Genomic DNA, 22,322 nt, shown 5'->3' with positions numbered 1-22,322 from the left:
CCTGTCTCTCCCACCTTCTTCCAGAAAAGACACACTTCAATTTTATTTCTTTTCTACAAGTATTCTGCATAATCAGCCTTTGTTCTCAAAACAAACTTTGGTCATTCTTTGTGCACTTCCTTTGCTAGAAGGAAGTGCCATTTCTTGGGAATATTCATTGGAGGCTGGTACTGCTACTGCTGCAAACATGTAAGTGCTAACCACCATATATTGGCTTTTGTTTTAATAGCCTTTTAACCAACTTTGTTAATGGACTGAATGCAATTTAGATATGGAACTTGGCTAAAATGTAGCTTCAATTGGCTATTAAAATTTAAGAGCCAACTAAGATAGCTAATTACAAAAAAGCTCCAGTGATAATGCTAAGCAGAATTAGTAATAGCAAATGACAGTCTGTCTAGTCTTATTCCCAAAGGGAAAGAAACTCTTAACTGAGAAGTCAACCAGACAACGTGCAGAAAACCTAATTGCATTACTGGTATTATGGCATCCCAAATCTGGCAGCTCACTGGGACAAAACAGTGAGTAAAGTCTGTCAAACTACTCAGGAAAGCAACTGACCCCCTTCTTAATGCTAGCTGCAACAGACATGGCGAATTAGGTTGTTATTTTATATGAACTTATGGGGAAATATTCCTGTAAAAATTATCAAATCAGCATAATCTAAAAAATATCGCATACCCATCCCGAATTTGATTCTCTCTCCAGATATTTTAGATTAGGGGAAAAAAATATAAACACTTTGCTGCAAAACGCTCAAGCACTAAAAGAAGCATTCTGTGCTTCATTATCAATATCCTCATTACACCATCAGCTGAAGTGCCGACTAGTTCTCCTGTGAAGATTTATCATGTATGGTGGCCACTTTGAAACATAGGTAGTGGAGTCTTTAACATTCCCTACTCAAGTGTCTCCCTGCTGTGCCTGTAAATGTCAGTCCAGTTTTTTCACGGCTGTGCGCACAGATTAGAAACAGCAGGAGAGCTTGGGAGTATGACTACAATACCAGTAAGGACACTTGTCTTCATGGCACTGCTCAAGTGATTCTTGGAATGCAGGACCCTGCTGTTTTCTAATATTTACACACAACTGGAGTCATCAAGAGCAGTAAATGCAGTCTAAAGGCAGCTTGCTTCTTTTGTGTTAGGGGCTTTACTTTCAAATGGGGATGTCAACAAAATCCTGCTGCACCCTCCGCCTCTTATGAAGTGCTGTTATTTCCCCATTGCTGTGCGAAACAGCGAAAACACAGGTGTGCAAGCAGACATTGGATGCAATACATACAGTAGTACTGCAGGTATTATCACAGCTTTCCCCTTGGCTTATCCTGACCATCCCATGCTTTAAACATATTCACAGTTTACAGGGAGACAGAAACATTCCTGTCTGTGAGGACCGTAGTTTTGCAGTGTCTCTTGTGAGCAGAGACAAGCCCCAACGTAAGATTCACCTAGAATGGAAAGCACCCTTTCTTTTCACAGAACACTTGGCCAGTACAAACTTCTTCTTGGCCATTTTTGGGGTGGAAAGAGGTAAGGGTGGCTTATGAAATCCGCACCTCAAAACATTCTTTTCAAATATATGGAAATGTCTGCGTCTGGCTTTGGTAGTGTCAAAAGAAAACACTCCTTGAAAACTTGGAAAGCAAAGAAAGGAAGTTTACCAGTAAATAAGTTACTAAAAAAATTAAAATGTCAAACAACTAAAGTACAAAAGAATGACATTAACTCTGAGTATGCAAGACAAGCAAGAGAACACAATATGCTTTCCTGACAATAGTTCTTCAGAATAGCGTAACATACTTTTTGAACAAAATGATTAAATGAAGTCATTAAAATGATAGTCTGATTCGAGGAGTTTTAAATATGAGAGAGGCTTTAGCAGACCTATTTTTACATCTGAAACAGAACACTGTGCTTAAAGTCGTCAGCCCCACTTTGCTAATACCCAGGAAAATGAGTCTGTATAGCAGGCAGAACAGAAATGAGAAAGCACTAGATCTTTTAAATATGTTATTCCAGTTTTATTTCTGACTTACAACTCCGAAGAGAAGACTCAAAGCCAAGCAAGGAAAGGAAGTACTTTTAAGAAACGTTACATGCTTCTTACCTATGAAAAAAGGCAAACCATTTTGTTACAAAGAGCACATGTGAGTCAAGCTTTCACTGGAACTAGATACTTTACAGTTGTTCATAATTATAACTTTTCTAGCCTTTTCACTAATAGAAAAAGAAAACCTGACGGGGGTGGGAGTGCTGAGAATAGGCATTGGGTTTTGGTTCTTTTCTTTTGCCCCGGGCTCTATGTCTGAAATCCTGCTCTCTTTCTTTCCAGAGAAACTCTGAATAATTGGAAAAATAATACAAACACGAATACTAGGCAAAAAAAATAACTCAAATTCACTACCTTTCCTCCAAAGAATTGTTTAAACGTATTTTATAACAAACTAAAACGGAAGGATGGGAATTTTGTCTTAATGGTCTCTTTTTTTAATTCAAACACTTGTGAAATATTTAATTTCTCTCTATATTTCAGACTTCATCTCAGTGTACATCTACAGTCACCTCCAATAAGACTTTACTAAAAGTTAAAAGAAATTAGATGCAACACTGCTGTTCCTTATAAAGTACCCATAACGAAACTAAATAAGGCTTTATTTCTACATTATAAAGCAGAAAGAAAGCACTTTCTTTCAGTCTGCCTTTAAGACATGAATTTTTGTATATCAAGAATAAAAATGCATCCTCACTTCAGATGGCAAAATCTTGCATCAGTATTAAAGTATACATAAATTATGCAAATATTTTAATAAAACACTTATTCTTCAAAAACAGGTACAAACAGCAGTTCATGTTTTTACAGGATTCATCATTTAAAAAGGAAAGAAGAAGATTCCAGTGCTACAGTAACTGAAAAAACCCCAGAGATGAGCCAAAGAGCAAGTTAATTTGTTGCTCTGTTTATTATTTATTTTTGGACTCTCCTTCTGGTTGCTCTGCCTTTCTTGGACTCTGGTGAGGTCATCTTCCGGGTTCTGGTGGCTACTGCATCTGCAATTCAAACGAAAAAGAGACAAGAACGTCTATAAAATAAAATAACAGAAATAGATCACAAGAAAATATTTGTAATCTTTAAAAGGATAGATCAAGTCAACTCATTCATTTAGTTTTGACTGGGGGCACAGAGGACACATGACATGGACTCAGAAGAATTTACCACAATTTCTGGGCAGCGATTTTCTCTGGAAAAACGCGATGTACAGCTCCACTTCTCAAACAGAAGCATTACGTGGAGTTGAGCCAATATAATAGTTCATCTCCACCAAAAGATGAAGAATGAGATCCTCTTCAAATCCTAAACCCCTCCTTCCTCCCCATGCACCAACTTTCAGTTCTATGATCCCTCTCCCATATTAAGCCATTTTTGGTGCTCTTTGGACCTTGTGCTAAGCTGATCCAGCTCCATAACCTAGCAAAATCTTTTTTTGGGTCTAGTGTTCTCACAGTTCAATGAGTTGCAGCATCTTAAGGCGTTCCAAATGGAGCTTATACAAGGGAGGTGGAAGGCACACAGGTAGAAATGAGGAAGATTTTTGTTTGGCAGCGTCAAGCTGTTCAATCAGCTCAGCTACCCGGGCACTTTACCTACAGATTTCAAGTTATTATTTCACAATATTTTATTAACAAAGGTAACGAACAGTGCCATCTAAATAAGATTCCTCACAAACCTGGCAGGCAGGCCGTTCAATGAAACCATACTTAAACGCAGTAATAAAAAACTCCCTGTGCACTTTGATTCTTTCCTGCCCACTAGCAGGGAAAAAGGAAAAAAAAAACCCACCACAGCTCATTTGCATCAATCACATTCAACTGTAGTCACTTCGAGAAAAAAATATTACACATAATAAAAACTGCTACCATTTTCACAAACGCAGTAACAACGAAATGTTTCTCACCTCCTAATCATGGGTGCTTTTTTAATTTTTGTTTTTAATCCTGACTTCCTCCTTGAACTCAGTATACCAAAGTATTTAAGTTCTTCCTTGTAAAACTATATATAACTCTACTGTTCCTGTCAAATTCTTAAATCTGCATTACTGACAAAGAAAAAATTGAGTTTCATGTAATTCCTTAAGAATGAAGCTGCGTGCATAAGGCAACAGCCTTTGAGCAGTAGGAGTCATGGATCGTTCAAGCCCAGAGAGTAAAAATTAGGGGAAAGCAAGGAGGCAGAGAACAATGCAAAACAAACCAAAATACTCTCACATCTACTCAAAACCAAAACCCCACCAAGAAAAGCAACAAACTATTACAGACAGTTTTGCTTTCATGCTTCTTTAATTTTACGTAACTTAATTTGCTCTTGAAATGTTGATTTGCAACTAAAACTACCAAAATTAACTTTGAAGAATTTTTCCATTCTTGACAATGAAATGGAGAATGAAAAAATATTCTTGTTCCCTTTTTGTCCAAAAGCATTTGCTGCATTCAACATAAAATTACAAATAGATTTTGTCAGACAATACATCTTTGATTAATAAATCGCTTAAAAAAAAAAACCCCAAGGGACAGCTCAGGCGATAGAGCAGCTTTATCAATGAAAGATCTGTTCTGGCAAAACACCACCACCTCCCCAACTGCTATGTAAAAATCAAATCTATTCTTGTACCTTACAAGAACTGGTAGCTAAAAACTATACAAGCAGGTATCAGAAACTAAAGTAGTAACTTAACTACATAAATCATTCCTTCTGCCAGATAAATTCTGGTTTATCTGCAAGAATTAGTTTATACTTTTCAAAGCCACAGCATATTTCAGCTACCGTAACTGTGAATTCTAGCAACAGACGTGTCTTCTGAGTTTTCAAATTAAGTAGCCTTAGTGGTAGGTAGGCCAAGTTATCCTACCAGCTGCATGAACTTTAACGGTTTTCCTCTCTCTATCCTTCCTGGGATTTTTTTCTGGAATCCTTGTGTTGCAACAGAAAGCAGAGAATGACCAGTTTTCTCTTCAAGAGAAAACAGTAACCCGATCCTTTTCCCTTTCACTAATCTTCACTGGTTTTGACTGAGGTAACTGTGATTTTTCTTCTCATCTAATCTTAGACTGTATAACGAAATGCTGCAACGACAGGTCAAATTCATGTTGTATTATCAGAAAGACTGTCAATATGAAAATGATGACCTTAGGTAGGAAAATACTACAGCTGTTAGTTTATAGAAACAAAAGAAATGAGTTATCAGATTTTCATGTTTTTATTTCAGAACTGTAGCATTTCATAATCTTCACAAACAATACAAGTAATTGAAGCTTACTAATTCCTAATTCAGTAAGAGCTTACCCATTTCTAGTTGCCCATTCTGGAACACCAAACATTAGAGACCTGCCCTGTCTCTGATTTTTCCTTTATTGCATTAATGAGTTCTTTTCAAGGCTTTTCTAAACAAACCATGATCATGGAGAACCTCTAAGTGAATCATAACAAAAAGGAAAAAAAATAAAATCCTTGCCATGGTTCTTTCATTCAAAATTTCAAACGTAAGCAGCAGAAATATGCTCTTAAACTATCTGATTAAGTTAATTATGTTAAACTCAGAATGACTGCTCTCAACCCATGTTTAGCTTCAAAGTTTGCAGGTATTTCAGAAATGAAGGTCTTTTGTACCAAAGAGCTCGTCTGCATTTTCAAAATTAGTTAGCCTGATAACGTATATTGCCCCATCCCCACAAACTTCTCTTGTGGCAGAAATTCTGTTTCTGAAATCAAGAGAAGTCCTGTGTGGGCAGCACCAAACCAGGACACAAACAAAGCTATTACAAGCAAAGGAGAGGGTTTTCATAAGGCAGATTAAACTGAATTAGGTTGAAACAGCAATTTAAATGAGGAAGAATTATATAGGCAAAAATAAACCAGATGGTGTCACTGCACAGCTTGTTTTGAGACTGGAACAAAGTTCAGCAGAGGCATAAAGAGTCCCACAGGCTCTAGAGGAATTATTAGACAAGTTGACTGTGATATCTGATTCTCTCCATGTAAATAGTATTATAAAGCAACTTTACAAGAGAGACCCAGCAGTACTGTGTATAGTTTTGGGCTCTATCCTTCAGCAAAGTTCTGTAGAAGATGGAAAAAAAAAATAATAATCAGGAGTGTTGATCATGGTTTCTGGCACTCTAACCAAAAAAAAAAAAAAAACCCCAAAAAAAAACCAAATCAGCAATTGAATAATTGAATTAACCAGTTTATCTGAAGAAAGGAAAAAAAAAAAGGGGAAGAGATGTGATGGTGCAGCCTTTTGTACTCATCAAATGTGCAAAAGGTTGCTGCATAAAATGAGAGCCATTTTCATGTCCACAGTGGACAGGACAACTAATAAGCTTAAGGGAAATTCATATTAGGCACTAAAAATATCAAAAGAAAATACTCCGCCTTATCAAACCCTTTTTAGTACTAAGGATAGTTACATATTACAAGTGGTGTTGACAAGGGATGTTTTAGGATCTTATTCATAGGGGTTTTAAGAGAAAATATTGGCATGTATCAAGATTAACAAATGTAGATAGATAAACCTGTGCTTAGGCTGGTGTATAGAGCAGATCACCTCTTGATGTCCCTCCTCATCTTGTTTTCTGATTCTACATACACCGTTCTACAAACACATGAGTCTTATGAGTAAGAGAAATAAAACTGTACTTGAGTCAAAAAATGACACTTTCTATAAAATGACAAAGGTTCCTTTGGTAAAAATAAGCAGACTCCAGAGTCCCAAGTTTCCCACTTAATTGCCTGCTTTGATGGGAACAAGGACAGTGGGAGATTCTGAGCATGGAAACACAGCTACCAACAGGTATGATTTAGGTGTTAATGGTGACTTGTAAGTTACATCATAGGCTAGAATATTTGAAGAGAGCCCTACATACAGATTTTAGACTCTAGGCAAACATCAGATAAGTGAAAAATATCTAGCAGCAGGCATGCTGGAGGTTAGCAACTGCATCACTTGTATATGCTGAATTTACACCTGACAAAGACTGAATACATGCCCGTTTCTCTATAATTTCTGAAGAGTTCCAACAATTCTAGTCCATGCAAGCTCTTCAACTAGACTTGTAGTAATCATCATTAAATAATGCAGCTAACATCTTTCGCCCTCAAAAGAAGCACACGCAGCCGAGTACATTAATCAGACACAGTTTTTTCTTAAAAAAAATAATCTAAGATGTGTGTGCATGTGTGCATAACCCCCCCCAACACACACACTTTGCTATATGTTTATCTCTTTAAGAAACAAAGGCCAATAAATCTGTAGTGCTGGACCATGTGTTGGAGAGTTCTCAAGTGGCTTCTGGAAGAGATGCTCTCAGACTAGTCTCCACATAGATGGAGACTACATCAGTTCTGTATGGAGACCCAGTGTGCCACTGGAGGACACTCTTATGACAGAACCGACATATCTTTCATACTGGCAACTCCATGCCACATGTTCTGAATTGCCACAGTTAAGCTGGGAAGTGATGAAGTAGGAATGAGAGGGCCACTGACCTAACACCACTCGCCATAGTCAACTAGATATGATCTTGCATATGCCACTATATCAGATCTTAGTGCAATAAATTAATTCAAGAATATGCTTTGTTACTAATTTAAGTAACCAATTGTGGACTTGTAATTTCCAAAGGAGACAAATTTAGGACTGTCAATTCTTCAAAATTCTTCCACTGACTGCAGTATCACTTTTGTCTTTGACCACATTAAATAACAAAGTCATTTTGGTGGATGGCTCCCTAGGAGACTTTTTTTTCCCTTCAACTGCTCCTTAAAAGGCTTCTACAATCATCAAACTGAAAAGGGAAAACAAGAGAATGGAACCCATACAATTGCTTTTTACAAATGGAAGGAATAAGGAAAAAAGAATAGCATTGGAAGCTGAAAGACTCCAGCTGGAAATATCGAATGGGGAGCGAAGCCAGGCTGAGCAGCATTTAATGAGAGTTAAGCATCACACTAGTCTACCATTCTCAAACCAGTCTGGGCAGTTTGAATATGATGCCAAAGAAGAGCTACTTTTCTTTTGAGAAGATGAAATAAGGCAGAGTGCGTAGTCCTCTGACAAGCCCTTTCCCCACTCTGCCCTGGAACCCTGCATAGTTGATAAAACCTTATAGTGTAACACTTCTTAACCAAAAATTTTTCAGTACTTTGAAGGCTGTTGAAGCAACTGCAAGGGCAACAAATAGTTTTGGTTAGTTGGCTTGTTCTTTTTTCTCCGCAGTTTTTCCTCTATGAACAGAAATATGAAGAACGGAAATACGGACTTGAATTCCAGGAAATATATGAGGGGATGAAAGAGAAGAAAGAAAGTTTGTAGAGTTATGTATAGGGTTTGGCCTTAGGTACTCTGTTCTTCCAAGTCCTCTGTTTCCTTTAAGAAAAAAAGCCAATACATTTCCATATAATAATTGGGAAAAACATCAGGACAGAAGAATGTATTATTTGATGACTTTATGCCTGTGTATTTCCTAAGGATGTCATCAAATCTACGAGTGTTCTTTTAAAAACTTTAGTATAAAATTGTTCCAGATAAAACTGAAACTGACTGACTTCAATTTGTAAAAATTGCTTTACTGAAGACATTCCAAAACACAATTGTATATACACATTTAAATCAGTAGTGACATGCAGCATGTGTTTAAAAATAGCCCTCCTCTCCGCCACAGCGATGTGCAGGAGGAATAAAGTTTAATTCAAATATATTACTTGCAATCTTGAAAAAGGTTAGTTCCCTGTAAAAGTCTGAGTCACTGAAGTACAGAGGTGGTTTTTTTTTGTTTCCTGTAGAAAAATTTCACTTACAAATTTTCTATCCGAGTTTGAATTGCAACACTTGTTCTGCACACTGCAATACATCTTCACGTGATAGAAGAACAACAAAAAAGCTGACATCACTTTTATTCTTAAATGATTTTGTTCTACCTGTAAAGTCATTATACAAAACCCTACCCCATGGAAAATTTTCCTCAGAAGGTTTTTTGTTCTGTTTCAACTTAATAGCTTTCATTAGCAGCAAACACAAGAAAGTCTCATGAAGTGTAAAAAGGAACTTAAATGTATTTACATTTTAAATGTGTTTAAGTGCTAGAAGTGTTCTGAAGAGATTGTACAGAAAAAAGCTTAAAATATAAAGGAAGACTAAGTAGAAAACTGTGTTCTAAGCAGACACAAGAGTAAACAGGAACACTTCCATACTTTACATCTTGGACATTAATTTTGTCTCTTTATTATTATAAGCAGCACATGTTCAAGGTTCTTCTCAGTGAATTTGTCACTTGCAAGTTGTCAAGGAAAACCATTACTCAGGAAGAACTGCATAGAGATATTTAGTTTATATCTAATTTATTTTAACCTCCCTACCATAATATTTAAGGATCTTCATATTTAAAAGTCACCTCCTACCACACCTCCTCTAATTTAAATAGCTTTTGAAGATCCTCAAACAATTTTGTGGCAGGCCATAAAAAATGCCATATTGTGTTTGAATAAACTTAATGCAAAATACAGAAGCGAATTTATCAGTATTTTTGACAATTGAGAGCAAAATTTCTGTGCTCTAAAAGCCTGAATCTTCCTGATAATTTCTAGATACAACATAGCAGCACATGCTTTTAACTTCTAAAACCAGATCATGTAAGTCTCATACATTTAACTTGCAACGTTCATGAGACAGGAAGGGGAAGGCTAAGAATGGCACAGAAAGGGATGGATCTTTTGGTTACTGGGCGCAGAGACAGTTTTAAGACTAATACCCACTTACTTCCTGGAGTCTCTTACAAATACCAGCCAAATTCTTCACAAGAAGGAACACATAAATAACAATCAATTAGAACTATTGTACAGTACAGGTTTTGCTGAAAATGTTTGGTTTAGGGTATAAAATTAAGAGGTAGAAATCCCCTATAATGTGGGCATTGCTATAGAGTAGAAAGTAACAAGTGGCACCTTAAACAAGCTCAAAAAACCCTATGATTTGCTCACTCCTAAAGCTTGATGACAAGGCCAATAATTCTCTAAATATAAAAATGAGCCTAAGTGTAGATTTAATCCAACGTTAAGTAATAAATCTTGCTTGAATAAAGAAAAAAAAAGATTTCCAAGACAACAACCCAGATACTGATTTATGCAAAGCCACGCAATGTAAATAAACATAAAGCTAAGTACTTATTAATTGAGAAATACTATTAAACCTCCATTTTGGAATGCCTTCTAACCGATCCATCAGTATGACTGTTTTCATATCGGAGCTGTTCACATAGTTCTTTCTTTATACTGCAAGAGTAACCAAAGACCCCAGTTAAGGCTTTGTCGTGCTAGATGCTATCCACTAATACAGACATGCACAATTCCTACCCCTAGCAGTACTGACTATTAAAAAAGCACATTAAAAAAATACAGTACTTTCATTGTCACAACCCCTTTAGTATTTCTCTCTATACTGTCCCAATTAATAAACCCCAAAATTGTTTTTAAAAAATTCACAACAAAATAAAAAAGGCTGGTGTAAAAAAATTCTATTCTAAAAAAATTCTGTATTTCTATAACCCATTCTTCATCAACCTCAAGATTAAAGAAAACTGCCGGTGGCAGAGGCTTTATATCTACTGGTAGCTTTGAACCTGGGATTATTTACAAATTCTCATGAAACATTTTTACAGCATTTATGCCATTTTCACTGAAGTTGCCCATACTAGCTGAATGGAATGCCCATTCCATTCAAACTGATTAAAAATAAGCATATTAGTCCTATTAATATTATACAGCACACCCCTGCAGAAGTGTTGGTGGATACGTACAGCGTACCAAAATTTGGTATTCTGCTTTAACAGTATCATCTCTTATAAGCCTGTATATTTTACTATCATACACGAAGGCAGCTAATACTGAAAATGGAGCTGTAACAGTGTGAAAAAACACTTTTCATTTAAATAGAAATCATCCCTTCTGATAGCATTTTTGCTGGTGGAGAGACACTGACTAATATACTTCAACATCATCCATATTACCTTGAGAAGGATACTTCTTAAAATTCCAGCTTTCAGGAAAGCATATGGGTTCCAGTTATCACAGGCAAAAAAGAAGAAAGTGATAACATGCTAAGTTCAATAAAAGACAATTTAAGAACTCCACAAAATTTTGTGCATCTTATTTTGGTAGCACAGCACAGCTTGTTTCTTGAGGGCTTTCGGAAATTCTGTTTCTAAAAAGAAGAGTCTAACACTCTTGCTTGGCAGCTCCAGAAACACTGAGGACTGATGTGACTGAAAGAGATGGCTTTTACTGAACTCATCTGAAGCGGCCACTCTTATGCTGAGAACAACCAGGGGCAGCGGAGCCGAGAACAAGAATTTCAAGATGCCCGTCCCTTCCCAGTGCCATTCGTTCTTTCTCCTCCACCAAGCCTGGGGGCTCCCCAGCCTCAGCAGCAGCAGATTTCATTACTGGCAGCGTCCCTGGAGCCACCGAGCACCCTGGTGTACTCAAAGTGCTGCCCAGCTGATCAGGAGCTTTTTTGGGATGACTTATCTTTCGGACTGGATTAGACAAACTGCATAGTCAGATGCGGTTAATGCTGATTAGCTGAACAGCAAGAGGCTGCATGGATCTTCTTGCAACTGTATTACATCCAAATACTCATGGGATGTTGTTTGAACACCTGAAGAGTAACCACTGTCTGGCCATATTTATCCCCTTTTTAAACCAATAAAATAGCATTTTGAGAACTTTTAAAATGTTCCTGTATGACGAAAGTTCAATTTCTACAATTAAGAGGTATCAAGAAATTACCCATTTTACTGGACAGTAAACTTTAGGATTTTTTTTTTTTTAGTCGCAGGACTAGTCACATAATGGAGAAACACATCCGTGGGTATCATAAAACTATTCAGATTTGGAAACAGTTTTAAGTATTTCTATAATAATCAGCTATTTTCAATTTATCAAAATCATAAGATTATGAAACAGTTGCCCTTTCCTTCAACACAGATTTATGAATCATGTAATAATTGGTAAAGTTCTTAATTCCAAATTTGGAGAGAAGAAAATAAGTAAGTACATGGATCACTTTTCACCTGAAATCATTTGATATACTCCCCCCACTTGATATTCATTAAATTGTGTAGTATAAAGAAGTTACATTAGAACCATTTCACCTGGAACTCTGTTGACTTGGCAAGAGGAGGTTTAAATTTAAGCTTATGTCCGTCCATCACTCATTTTAACCACTGGATGCTGAAAATATATATAGCCTCCCAAATACCTTTACTTAAGCTGATGCTACCACTTGTATTGCAATTCCTCAGGTTCCTTTTTCACCTCTACCTATGAGAATTTCAATCTACAATCCCAGGAAAAAAGAAGTATAATATATAATATAAAATGAAAGTATGTTCTGCTCGTGTATCAAATCACAACCAGAAAATAGTCAGCTGTATTAAATATTTTGTTAGAAGGTCTTAAATAAAATCTAAAATGCTAAAACTATGAATAAACATTAGTATCATATCAGATAACTGTACTTCCTCGAAAGAAAGTATAATCTAATTAACACTTTCAGCCACTGACAGACTAGAAAATTCATAATAAATTGAAGACAACAATTCAAAAGGCATTCAAGTAAGAGAAATAATCACTGATTTTAAGATCAGAATTCTATGATGTGGACAAATGAAAATGAACAGAGCAGTATCACCTGCTGGAATAACATTTAGGGCCTACAAGAAAGCTGGAGAGGGACTTTTTAAATGGGCATGTAGTGATAGGACGGGGGGTAATGGCTTTAAACTGGAAGAGGGGAGATTTAGGTTAGATATCAGAAAGAAATTTTTCACAATGAGGGTGGTGAGGCACTGGAACAGGTTGCCCAGGGAGGTTGTGGCTGCCCCATCCCTGGAAGTGTTCAAGGCCAGGCTGGGTGGGGCTTTGAGCAACCTGGTCTGGTGGGAGGTGTCCCTGCCCATGGCAGAGGGGTTGGAACTAGATGATCTTTAAGGTCCCTTCCAACCCAAACCATTCTATGATTCTATGAACATTACCTTAATCACTTGTACTTTGTACCATGCTGTTGCAGTAAATATACTAGGGTAAATCTTAGCTAAATTAAAACTTAACAATAATATTGCAGTCTTTGAAATGCTACATTTTCCCATCCTGCCATACTCCTTCATCAAACCTTTTTTTAAAAAAGCAGATTTGTTTTGGAATAGACTCCAGTGCTACTGTTTTGTTATTTTTAGACTACTTGACCACAGAAACACCTGGTCTTTTACTTAAAAGTCTGAATCAAAAATTCTTTTAAGAAAAACATCTTTGTAATTACTTGAATTCAGTTCGCATTGACATGAAGGAGTTAGAAGGTTAGATCCAGAAAAGTTTGACTGGACACTCATCTTGGACTTAAAATAATCCTACTTTATCTATCTGTCCATGACTTTTTACAGACAACACTGAAACTATGCCAAGTTATTTGAAATGCAGCTTCAGCATTTTCTATCCTTATAGGTGATCCTTTCCTCGACTTTAAATACACTCGCTTTTGGAAGCTGCTGCTGCTAGCCCCTGGCTTAACACACTGTGAAGAAGTCCTGAGGAGTCAGCATATTCTGACAGTGAATTGGACAAGACAGAAGGACAAAAATGGGAATGGAGCATAAAATCGGACAGTATACCTTTCTTACATAGAAAGTTTAAATGTTTCAATTTAATCTAAAGAAAAATGATGAAAGATAAAAAGCACCTGAACTGCTAAAGGTAAATGGTTGCACTGGGTATATGTGGCCATGTGGCAGGGTTTTGGTAAGCTGGGGTTAACTACAGGGGTGGCCTCTTTGAGAAGACGGCCCGTTCCAGCTGGATCCAAAACAAACTCACCATAGGCCAAAGTTGAGCCCATCTTGTTTGTGGCACCTCTATGAAAACATTTAAGAGACGGCAAAAACCACTGGAGAAGCAGAGGCGGTGGTGTGGGAAGGAGAGTGAAAAACAGCAGAGGGAACACCAAGGTCAGAGGAGGAGGCAGTGCTCCACAGCACTGGAGCAGATATTCCCTGTAGCTTATGGAGGACACAGGATGAAGTAGATATCCCCTGCAACTCGTGGGAGAGCCCACATTGGATCAGACTGATATTTCCTGAAGGAACTGGAGCGCTTTTTTTTCCCCTGAAGGACTGCAGCCCAAGAGAGAGAGCCCACACTGGACCAGGGGAAATGTGAGGAGAAAGGAGCAGCAGAGAGAAAATGCTGTGTGCTGACCACAACACACTTCCACTCCATGATCCTGCACCGCTCAGGGAGCGGGGTAGAGGAGTCTACAGTGAGGAAGTTAAGTTGAGCTTGGGAGACGGGGAAGGAAAGATGTTGGTTTAATGTTTACCTTTGTCACTACCCAAATTTATTTTAATTGGCAATAGATTAAACTAGTTTTTCCTAAGTTTAGTCTGTTTTGCCTGCAACAGTAAGTGGTAAGCAATCTCCCCATCTCTGTATCGACCCATGAGTTTTCTCATCCTGTTTTCTCCTCCTGTCCCACTGAGGAGGGGGGTGAGTGGCTAGGTAGGAATGTGGCCCTTGGCTAGCGTTAACCTGCCACAACAGTACATGTGACTGTGAGAACGATCTTTTAACTTACTAGAAGAAGCAGGTTTCTTTAGTTCTGGACTTCCTGTATCTCCCATTTCTGCTTCACTGCTCTCATGGGTTGCAGCTGCTGCCTTTCTTTTTTTCTGAGGAAAAAAAAAAAAAGGGGGTGGGGGGAGGAACACAACTAAATTCAAGAGCAGAAAAGATCACACAAAGTAGAAAATATCTTATCTCCCAAGGTATTCCCCAATTTTAAGCATTATTTCTTCATATGTTGTAAAATGTCTCCAGTTGTACAGAAAACTTATTCATATATTAATGAAAGAATACTAGGCAGTAGACAATTTAAAAGTTCAGTTTCCCTATCTGCAGATCACATTAGGAGTTGAAATTTTAATGTATGAAAACACAAGTTTTTATGATCAAAACTTGGTTTTTTTATTTACATTGAATAACTGTTACAAAAGGAGCAATCTGAAAAATCTTAAAGAACACAGAAAAACATTTTACGCAAAGTTGATGTTAATTGCTTTTTTAAAAGCAATTACACTTCATTAAATTCAAGTTTATCTGGATCCTTGCTTCTTAAGGCTTTCTTTGCACAGCTTCAAAGTAGCTAACACCCACTGACAGTACATTATTATTTTTTTTTCTAATAGCAACTACGGGTTCTGTTCCGAGGAGAGGTACTTGGGAAATCTGAACTCTATTCAAGGTACATTATCTTAAAACCTCTAAATGGATAGAAATGTTATTATCTGTGTATTACAATTGATCTTACTATTGCAAAGTATTCTTAAGGTGGTTATGGAAAGATTATTTTTTTAAAGCCATATGATTTTTGCAAAGGATGAGCTGACCTGTATCTGTATCAGAAACAGATGATAACTTTGATGAACACTGGAAAAGTTTATCTTTTCCTTTTTTATTTTTTTTTTCTAGTTGTGTGAGACCAGAGCTTTACTAATACAGCTTTAAAAGTGGCTACAACTTCATATAGCTTATGAGAGAAGGGGAGAGTGCATTACATCTTTCCTTTCCAAAGTGTTGCTTCATGATTACCATCTAAACCCTGCTGGGCTGAACAGATTGGTTCGATAATTACATACAATAACTGCAGTGGGCAGGTAACCCTCAGCTGGCACAGGGCAGCTCCCCTGTGAGAACTTCCATATGCAAACTGCACTGATGGAGTGCATTAGGTACATCTTTCCTGCCGGTGCACAGGCCTGATTACCGCCAGCCAAGACTCCAAGGTTAGCATGTCAGCAGATTTGTGATGCATTAGGCAGGAATAAACACAGACACTTTTGTTCATTCTGACCAAAATTAAGGAGGACTATTTCAGCACTGTACTGCTTTTATATGAGAGATAATGCATTCCTCCCAATTGTACTAGAAAACATTTTAAACGCTCATCAGAAAAACAGATATCCAATACATGCTACACAAAAGCAAAACACATTTATCTTGTTTCCAAGCTTATTTAATAAAAAGTGGTTTCTTAATCTTGATGCAGGTGAATTACATAGCAGTAGAAATCAGGCAGCATTCATCTGACAAAAGCAACACCTGCGCATCTGGAGCTGAACATTAGAAGGAACCACAAATCACCAATATCTGTATTTTTCCAGTTTAGTTTACTCACAGTATTTCCCAGCAACTCCTCAGCACTAAACAAAAGTAACATGTGGTCCTTACCCTAAATAATTTAGTCAAGAGCTCCAGATATTTCCTTCAACACATGGTACTGTTAGCTTCTTGTTTTGCTGGAACTATTACAAAATACCACACACAGAAACCAACATGCATTTACTATACAGAAAAAAACCAAAACAAACCAAAACCTCCAGCTGAACTGTGGACTGTGTTTCATTTACTTATACATCTGGGGAAACTTGAGTCATAATATGGAAAATAAAATGTTAACTTTTAATATAGCAGACATCTGTGAGTTTTAGCTAGATACCAATACTGGAGAGTGACTGAGATTCCAGAACGACCATGCTTATATGCAACATATAGCGCACATCATGGCTCAATTAGCTATACAAGCTGAAAGCACTAGAGAATCCTACATTCTAAGAATTAATTTACACAGAAGCTAGAAATATTGTCTCCAAGCTATGAAATAGCATAACTTCAGAACACCAAATAATACCATTTTAAGAAAGTATTACGGTAGATTGCCCCAAAGGAATTGAAGAGTAGGTGTCTTAAGACCTGCTGTGATTAGAAGATCAGTACAGCCAAAATGCCATAAATACTTCATATTAGAGGTCATCATCTTCTCAAGGGTGGATGCCAGACTGAATTTTTCTTTTCCAAATTAAATATTAAGCATGCCAAAAGAATTCCATCACATGGTAGAAGACACTGGCTTTCAGAGGCAAGATGCTACTGATCAATGGGAAATATCTTTATGGAAAACAATTTCTAACGGAGTTTGGAATTTGGAGATTAAAACACTCAGTCATCAAGTTGAGCTTCCTGTCACAGCTGAAAGTACATATAATTTTAATTAGCATTCTATGTTCTTCCTTTCTTCCTCTGTGTATTGAAGTGCCCTGCTATTCCTAACTAGCACTATTCTCTCAGTCTCTCATTAACGTCTGATACCCTCTGGACGAAAAACCCAGTAGCACGAATTCCCAAACATATATTCTGGGAAGGGGAGATGTCCTGCTGAATAACCTCTTTTATTCATTCTTGCACTTAAAGAAAAGTGCAAAATATTCCCTTGGAAGGAGGACTGACACAATCTATTCCTCTACCCTAGAGTACACCACAGATGTTACAAAGCCTAGAAAATCCAACATGGAAGAGTCATCTGTCCTGGTACGTGGTCAAAAGCAAGCAGATTATGTCAACTTGATTCCAAGCAATCAATCTTTTTCTGCCTGGACACTCTAGCAGTAGCTGGCACGAAGTAGCTAGCCTGAAGTCCACTGCAATATGAAGCGGACAGCTGAAAACACTTACTCAAACAGGCCAGTAACACTCAGTGTTTTATGTAAGGGGTTGAACAAATTTGTGACAACTGAGCAAGCTGACCATGCATATGGCTCCTCAAACTGGAAAAAAAAAAACCCCAAAAACAAAAAAACCAAGAAAACCCCCAAACCAACCAAAACCCCTATGTAAAAAATAACTCCTAATTGACACTAGTAAGTAAGAACCTTTGGAAAAGTATTAACCGTTCTCTTTGGGAATGGTCTTGACTGATATTGGCTAACGAAATAAGATTTTTGAAGTTATATTCCGTTGGAAATGCGCACCAGCCATCTCTGCTGGCCAAGGACATTAAAGGTCACAGATGTTGGCTCTGCAGCAGGCCAACTTACTCAGCAAAGAAACCAGCCAACCATTAAAAACAGATTTATTTTTTTTCCCCAAAACACAGGTCTCAAGCCATGTCGATCCACAGGGGGAACAGAAGAATTTATGCTAATGAACTCTTCTTTTGGACAGATCTTTACACTCAGTTCAGCAGAAAATATTAGTACAGAGACCGTGGCTGGACGATTTTAGCCAAGGTAGTATTTACTACGCAAAATGAAGTAAGAAAAGGTGGACATACATCCTCAGAAGACTTTAAAACCCTACAGCTTTTATTCTTTTGTGATTTTTGCCCATCTTTAACACACTGCTGGATCATGTCAGTAAGCAGGCAGAATTCTTGTACTATTACCCAGTTCCCTGGTTCATGCTAAAGGAACAATACACTGCCCACCTGTTATTAACAAATGCAAGTAAACGAGTAATAAATGCAGTTTGAAGCATAGAATAATATTTATTGTTCCATTATTTGACCATTTTTTATTGTTATTATAAACCATTTTAACATACGCTTTCCCTAAGGCTTAAAAAGTTCTTACGCTGTATTCAAATGGGATTCTAAACCTAGAGTTTAAGGCTTCTTAAATACAAAGAATAAAATACCCCTAGCCTACCACTATAGTTAAGAGTCATAAATAACATATTAGATCACAGTGAATTCAATATGTGAATTTCAGAATCAAATACTTGGCATAAAGATGTATACTTAAAACTAAGCTTTGAACTAATCATGGAAAGGAAACCAATATGAAACAAAAACTAGACTTATTTTACCTTACGTGTATTTTGATCCATCTGGATTTTTACCAATTTAAGGAAAATAAGTTAACTGAACGTCCATCTGTTCAAATGTCATTATAACTACATATACACATTCTGTTATCCAAAGTATTATCTATTATGAAAGTACACCTATAAACATCATTCTGTATTAAGTTTTAATAACAATTAGTGAAGTTAAATTAGAGAAATAATGCATAAAACTTAAACATTTCACTATTTGCTTATATCCTACTGGATGCAGTTATATCACCTACTTCCAATACCACTTTAACTCTTATTTAGCTCAACAAAATGCATTAAAAGCTGACATAAATTTTTAGATTAAAAACCTTTTGCATGGGATTTGTTTGCAAGTCTCCATTCGCTGACAAGCCAAAGTCAAGTACTCCATCATCTTTCTGCCCAATGGCCTTAAGACCTTGCAGAAGTATGTCTCGGAAATGCTGATAAACAGGTTTCTCTTCATAGCTCAGTAGCTTCACCTTTTCCATGTATTTGGTTATTTCATCTAAATAAATGGTACCTCCAATTAATTTCTATTTGAAAACATTTTAATCATTCACTTTTACCACAAAAAAGTCAGAAATTATGCATGCACTACTAATGAAGTTTTTTGAAATGGTTATTTATATACTCATAATTACGACTTTACTACAACATGGTTTAGAAAAAAAATTACACCAAGGTTCACTACCCAGTGATGACAGCATCACTGTTTTTTTACACGTTCATTGCAATGAAGAAAACAATCAGTTGTAAAAAACATAATAGGCGAGTCTTCACCAATGAATGCTTGTTTACATGGTATTTCTTATGTCTATATTTTAAAATGTTGAAAAAGAAACTCAGTGTTACCTCACAACTTCATCTGTTCAAGACAGAAACATAACATTAAAAAAAAAATACATGAAACATTTGACCACTGAAAAAAAACAAACAAGTCACACTTGACAGGGAAAACTCTCTTCTAATCACCAGGAGTAGCTGGAAATAACTAAATATTTAAGCTTAAGATCACAACAAAGTGTTTTCTAATAGAGTCAGGTTTAAAAAAAAATAATCCACTCAGCAAATCACCAAAGCCAAATAGAAATAATCTTTACTTCAAGTTTGCATTACTTGGTATTTTGATTATTTAAAGTTCGGTTGTGCAAACCAATTTACACATCTCACGTTTACAAATACTTAATACTATCTTTAGTCAGAAGCACCAGTGTCTGCAGTCCATATAACTGCAGCCAAAACAGTGTCTAAGCTTCTCTTAATCAGCAATCTAATTCATGCCACTTTGTTGCTGATAAAAGTAAGAAGATAAATAGGTACAAATGTAAGTAAATAAGGAAGACTTAAAGAAGCAACAGATTGATGGATTTTATTATTTTAAAGAAAAATGACATTAAAACAAAGTATTAGAGAATGCTTACCACATGGTACAAACAAAAGTACTTTAATTTAGCTCCTCTTACCTGGTTTATTTTTCCCAGGAAAGCATTTGTCCATCAAAACTGAAATATTATCTCTACATCTGAAAAATAAAATTATTCAAAACTATTGTTTCTTTCAAAGTCTGAATCTTGCCCTGTTCTGATAGACTTCCTACGTACCTAGCTTGGGCCACTATCAGAGACAGCAAACACTACTAGATAAACCTTTCATATGACTTAGTACAGCCCTTTTTAGGGGTGCAGTACATTTGAGAACCTGATGAATGCCAGACAGGCTATCTGAAACATGGTAAGTTTTTGTTCAATAATTTTTGATTCTTATAAAACCAAGTACGTAGAAGATTAGAGGAAAAGAACTGGTCCATTTTAAACCCTCACATACCAATGCGTTTTTACCGTTTCCTCCTAAAGGACTCTTTATCTTAGCTGATACTACTCAGAGCAGATTCCCTGCCAAAATAACAACTGAGGGAAAGGAGGAGGCCTTCACCAGCACTGATGGAGGCCCAAGTGTTAAAAGTAGAGATAAGGAAGCCAGATAACAAATACTTGGTAATGAGACAGAAACTGCTGTGCTGTTACAGCTTTCTTCATATTAAATATCTGACAAGAGAGGGCTGAGCGGGTGGGGGGAAAGACAAAGGAACGTAACAGGGAGAGGGACACACAAAAAAAAAAAATATTAAAAAAATCCCACATTAGTAGTCCTCTAGCTGGAATGATGCTCAAAGACATTTAAGATCCACCTTTTGCTCTCATCTCTGCCACCAACTTCAGAGCATGGTGTTATAAAGGCTACTTATACTCCATGCTTCTCTTTCTGTAAAGCAGGACTAGTGGTAATGCATACTGGTGCATTACCATTTGGCTTAACCATGGCAGTATTCTAAAGTTACAATACTGTGGGTGATAAATAAGCATCTCACATATGCAAAAGACGACAGTAGTAAAGTACAGGTAAAGTTTAGTTACAAGCCAAGGATATATGAGACACGAGAAAGGGAAACTGAGGGGTATACAAAACAATAGCCTACTCACGAAAAGGGAAGATACTAAAAGTACAAAGCATTTTTACACCAAGACATTTTCATTCCTATTTTTAATTTCAAAAGAGAAAGAAAACAAGTAGTTTCTCACCTGATTTTTGAGTCTCTGACAAAATTTGGATCTTTCAAATTATCCTCCCATGGCAGATGGCCACTTAGCCAATGAATCATACAGTAACCCAAGATCTCCAAATCACTACGTCTTGATGGTGCTAAATACATATGCACACATAAAAAAAAAATCCGTAAGAGCAGCTAATAAAACACACACAATTTAACAACAGTTAAAATTTGTAAATATGTTAAGACAATAGAAAGCTAATGCTAACAGTGTAACACTAGTGTATCTGTTATTTACTTTAGTGTAAAAGCAAGGAAGAGAAAAAATATTGTTCCTACATCTGGAAGGATAACTTCATTTTCAAGTCCTTTATCAATCTCTCTCTTCTACTCAAGGATGTGACATGCTGCAGTTATCCCAATTTGGGAAGCTCTTTAAGTACTCAGATTGTGGAAAAAAATAGAGCAAGTTAGTGAAGCGATTGACTTTCTGTTCAAAACAGTTTTTGCTTCCCTTCTTCTATAAAAAGGCAATAGTGCTGAAACCCCACCTCCTGAAAAAAATATTCTGCTATGCTGAAATATTTTGTGTGGCCTGAAAACTGAACTGAGGACAATAACAGATCAGATCCCTAAGCCCTGCCAAAAAAAATCCCCACCCCAAAAAACCCAACAACCTACACGTACATTGACCACAGACTACATTATAAGTGGGCAAATCGAGACATCTTTGTTCACATTCAGTTTTACGCACAGGTGCAGCAGTTCATCCTGAAGAAAATAATAATTTTCAACAACTAATATTTTTGTAGGACACACTTTTATGCTAATAAAACCAAATTTAAGAATGAAGAAAATAAAATTGGTGTTCAATATAAATTCTCTATGATTAATAAGACATAGACCTGTCCTCTTCACGTTCAACCTTTTCTCACTTCTTGTCTTTTGATGTTCAAGGACTACAGGCATAGTTGCGAAATAGTATTTCATAATTAAATGAAATTTTTTTAAAAACTCCTCT

The 22,322-nt window shown here is 36.7% G+C and overlaps 1 protein-coding gene across 7 annotated transcripts in view; it reads right to left on the bottom strand.

Moving 5' to 3' along the window:
* Positions 1-2,001: 2,001 nt before the first annotated feature.
* The window catches only part of VRK1 (VRK serine/threonine kinase 1), a 36,294-nt gene continuing 15,973 nt past the window's right edge, over positions 2,002-22,322 (bottom strand). For 6 of the 7 annotated variants that reach the window (XM_054201049.1, XM_054201050.1, XM_054201051.1 and 3 more), the window contains 5 exons: positions 21,333-21,453; positions 20,217-20,275; positions 19,080-19,258; positions 14,678-14,771; positions 2,002-3,050 (listed from right to left, as the gene is read on the bottom strand). In XM_054201049.1, the coding sequence (XP_054057024.1) occupies positions 2,968-3,050; positions 14,678-14,771; positions 19,080-19,258; positions 20,217-20,275; positions 21,333-21,453 (536 nt within the window). In that variant the 3' untranslated portion in view covers positions 2,002-2,967. Of the gene's footprint in view, positions 3,051-6,045; positions 6,115-14,677; positions 14,772-19,079; positions 19,259-20,216; positions 20,276-21,332; positions 21,454-22,322 lie in introns of those variants that run through there. The other variant, XM_054201053.1, reaches the window with a different exon arrangement.

Source organism: Rissa tridactyla, chromosome 4 (assembly GCF_028500815.1).
Source record: "Rissa tridactyla isolate bRisTri1 chromosome 4, bRisTri1.patW.cur.20221130, whole genome shotgun sequence".
NCBI classification, from domain to species: domain Eukaryota; kingdom Metazoa; phylum Chordata; class Aves; order Charadriiformes; family Laridae; genus Rissa; species Rissa tridactyla.
This window is presented reverse-complemented; position numbering and strand designations above follow the sequence as displayed.